Below are 3,307 nucleotides of genomic sequence, written 5' to 3' on the forward strand. Positions count from 1 at the left end.
CTTCCAGAACTCCTGCACACCTCATTTTGGAGGCTTGTTTTCCTCCCAGGACCATTAAGGGTGCAATAACTTTGACCATGGGAAGTGTGCAGGAAGTCAGTGAAGTCATGTTCTTCCGAGAACATGAAAGGCTGAAATTTAAAAGCGTGCTCTTTATACTCCAACTTTTGCAGTCTCCAGACTGATGATGGCTGCAAATTGTGCCTTTGTGGAGAGTCTCGAGGCAAGTGGGACTAATGGGAACATGGGTGGGTGTGCAGAAGGGTTTCTGCAGCACATCCCTGGGGCAGCGTTTGCTGTCCTGCACGCAAGCAGGATTCCATTGCAAGATGGGGCTTTGGCACCCGCAGATGAAGCTCCACAGAGCACGTGGGAAGCAGGGGATGGTCTACAGCTCTGATAACCACACCTTCCTGTGGAGAGAAATTCAAATCTCATTTCTCAGCGTGAAAGAGGGAATTCTATTCCGAAGTTTTAAGGTGCTGAGCTCACCTTTGCCAATGCCACAGAGGGAGTGCTGAGAACTGCAAGCAAAGACCCAAGTTCACATTGCCTCAACTTTGTTGAGCCGCTCAACCCTGGCACCACCAGCACACCAGGCACGTAACAGATGTGACTCCATTGGAATGACTACTAGCTGTGTTCTCTCAGTCCTATCTAAAGTAAGCTCTAGGAAATCCAAGACATTGCTTTGGGTGACAACAATGCCACAGATTCCTGAGAGAAGTCACTCTTGGTTGAGGCAGAAAAGGGACTGCCAGCGTGCTTTGCCCCTAAGTACATTGGAAAGGCTTCCGTGAATTAAGACGTGAAGACCAAGGTGATGCAAAGGAGAGTTTTATTCATGTTTGAAGCAGAACCCCAGAAAAGCAGCATCAGGAATCAGGCATCCCTTTCTGACTGAAGCACTTCACACTCCTGCAGCGATGCAACACGTCCTGGCCCAGGCACTGGCACGCGCCAGCAGCTTCCGTGTGCCCCTGTGCCAGGGAAGGACTGCCCAGCAACGAACGCGGCTGAAGAACAGCAGCTCAGACAACGTGGGCATTTCACCTTCTGTGGCCTTCATCAGCAAGTGTGAGCAAGCTCTGAATCCTAACAGAGAGCTCAACAGCCTCCAGCAGGCTCTGTATGGCACGGTGAGGATGCAGACTTCAACAGAAAGGAGCTGTGCATTGTGCACGGCTCAGAGTCTGAGCAAGGAGCTGCGCTCTGCTCTGGGAAGCACGCCCAGGGACTTGTGTGCACGGAAAGCAAAGGCTGCCTGGACTGGCTGCAGAAATGAAGCTTCCAGCAAGGAATGGGACCCCCAACCCAATCACCCCACGCTCCGCTTGACGGCTGCACTACAGACTAGAGAGAAGAAGGGAGCCGTTCCACGGCGCCTAGGCAGAGATGTCGGAGGTGGAATCTCCGCAAGGGAAGCGGATGTCGTGGGCAAGGCATGGCCCGTTGGGCTCCTTTCCAAAATCCACCAGGAAGTTCTTGTTCACCGTCAGGCCTCCCTTCTCTGTGTCCACATCGATCTGCAGCATGACAGAGCCTTCCCTGCGAGGGGCGATGGAGCAGCATTGCAGACAAGAGCAGCGCCGCCTGACCTTTCCATCCCCACCCACGAGGGACACCCAGAAGGGCCCCCTTCCTCCCCGAGGTTCCTTACTTGACCACGTTCGGGTAGAACTGCTTGTCCCAAGTGCTGTAGAAGGAGTTGGTGACGTACAGCCTCTTGCCATCCACGCTGAGCTGGATCTTGGCAGGGCCGCCGTACACCCTCTTGCACTGCAGGCACAAGAGAGAGCAGTGGCGTTGCTATGGCTCCTCTCTTTCAGCCGATGAGCAAAAGCAGGAGCAGCAAAAGGGAGAGCAGAGCAGAGCCCAAGTGCAGAGGACGCCGTGGGGCAGAGCCCGCAGAGCTCACCTTGATCACCAAGGGCTCCGGCTGGCACTTCAGCTCTTCATCTCTGCACACCGTCACGGGCCCGCCTCGCAGGATGCTGCCTCCCACGAACACCTGCAGGCAAGGCACGGAGACGCGTGGCTTGGCACCTGACCACCACCACCCATCGCCACGGAACTACGAGCGCAGCCTCCTGCCCCCGCCTCACCTGTCCCACCAGCCGGGGCTTGCAGGTCCTGGAGATCTCGTACTGGCGGATGTCTCCGTGCAGCCAGTTGCAGACGTACAGGTACTTGTCGTCCAGGGAAATGACCAGGTCGCTGGGGAAGGCTGGGAGGGCAGAGAAGAAAGAGCCGTGGGTGAGGCGGCATCCCCGGAAGACATCCCGCACAGCTCAACGTGCCAGGAGGAAATGGGGAGCAGCACGCAGGGCTCACCTGGCATCTTGGGCAGAATCCATCCCGACACGTCCTTGGCTGGTATCTGGATGGCCTCCTCCACTGCCCAGCTGTCCCTCTGTACAAGAAACACGTGGCTGACACCGGCAGCGAGGCTGGGGCTCCTTGCTCTCGGCTCCCAGCCCTCCATCGGGGCACTCTCAGCCGGGGCCCCAGGGCTGCAGCCCAGCACTCGCCTCGCACTTGTAGAAGCGGTAGATGATGCCGCTCAGGGCACAGCTGACGTAGCCCTCGGCAGCATCGGGGTTGTGCAGGAACTTCACGCTCAGGGGCAACGAGTCCTCCCCCAGGTCAAAGCACTGCGTCAGGGTACGGCAGGACAGATTCCACACGTTCAGGCGGCGCCCGAAGACCCCTGAGCAGGAGGAGAAGGAGAAGTGAGCCAGGAGGGGAGGGCAGCCCTGGAGGTGGGTGACACCTACACACGCTCTGCCCGTCCCCTCTCGCCAGCTCCCACCCATCCTGCGAGCTCGTCTGCATCCGCCCATGAGCCTGCTGAGCTCTGGCCCAGCGCCTGCGTCCGCGTTCCCTCACCTTTCTTCAGATCATCCGGGTTAAATCCACGTCCCGCAATTCTTGGCACCATCCCGGCGGTGCTGATGAGAACGTTGTGGCGTGGCTGGTACCAGAAGTCATAGCCTGTTGGGGGAACCTCGCACTCGTGTTCCCAGTTGCCCTTCAGCTCAAAGGTCTCTCCATCCAGCACAATAAATCCACCTGTGGCACCAGAGGGAAGCACAACAGATCACTTCTAAGTGCGAAGGATGGATGGTAACTCCAGTGACCAATCTCTTCTGAATACTTTCTGCCTTGAGATGCTAGCTGCACAGATGCTGCAGCTTGTATTTTGTATTGGACCATGTGTAGTACAGCACAGCTTTCCATCTGAGCTATGCAGAATTTTCTGAACCAAAAATTTATCCCAGCTTCAGATCGCAATTCTTTGCGTTAG

The 3,307-nt window shown here is 56.7% G+C and overlaps 1 protein-coding gene across 1 annotated transcript; it reads right to left on the bottom strand.

Moving 5' to 3' along the window:
* Positions 1–67: 67 nt before the first annotated feature.
* LOC104914447 (methanethiol oxidase-like) lies at positions 68–3,088 on the bottom strand (the record flags this gene model as incomplete). Its single annotated transcript, XM_010723994.3, has 7 exons — positions 68–1,548; positions 1,661–1,779; positions 1,919–2,011; positions 2,106–2,227; positions 2,335–2,413; positions 2,532–2,710; positions 2,890–3,088. Coding segments are annotated over 7 exons (954 nt in total), but the record flags the coding sequence as incomplete, so codon positions are not given.
* Positions 3,089–3,307: the final 219 nt, after the last annotated feature.

Source organism: Meleagris gallopavo, chromosome 27 (genome assembly GCF_000146605.3).
Source record: "Meleagris gallopavo isolate NT-WF06-2002-E0010 breed Aviagen turkey brand Nicholas breeding stock chromosome 27, Turkey_5.1, whole genome shotgun sequence".
Lineage (NCBI taxonomy): Eukaryota > Metazoa > Chordata > Aves > Galliformes > Phasianidae > Meleagris > Meleagris gallopavo.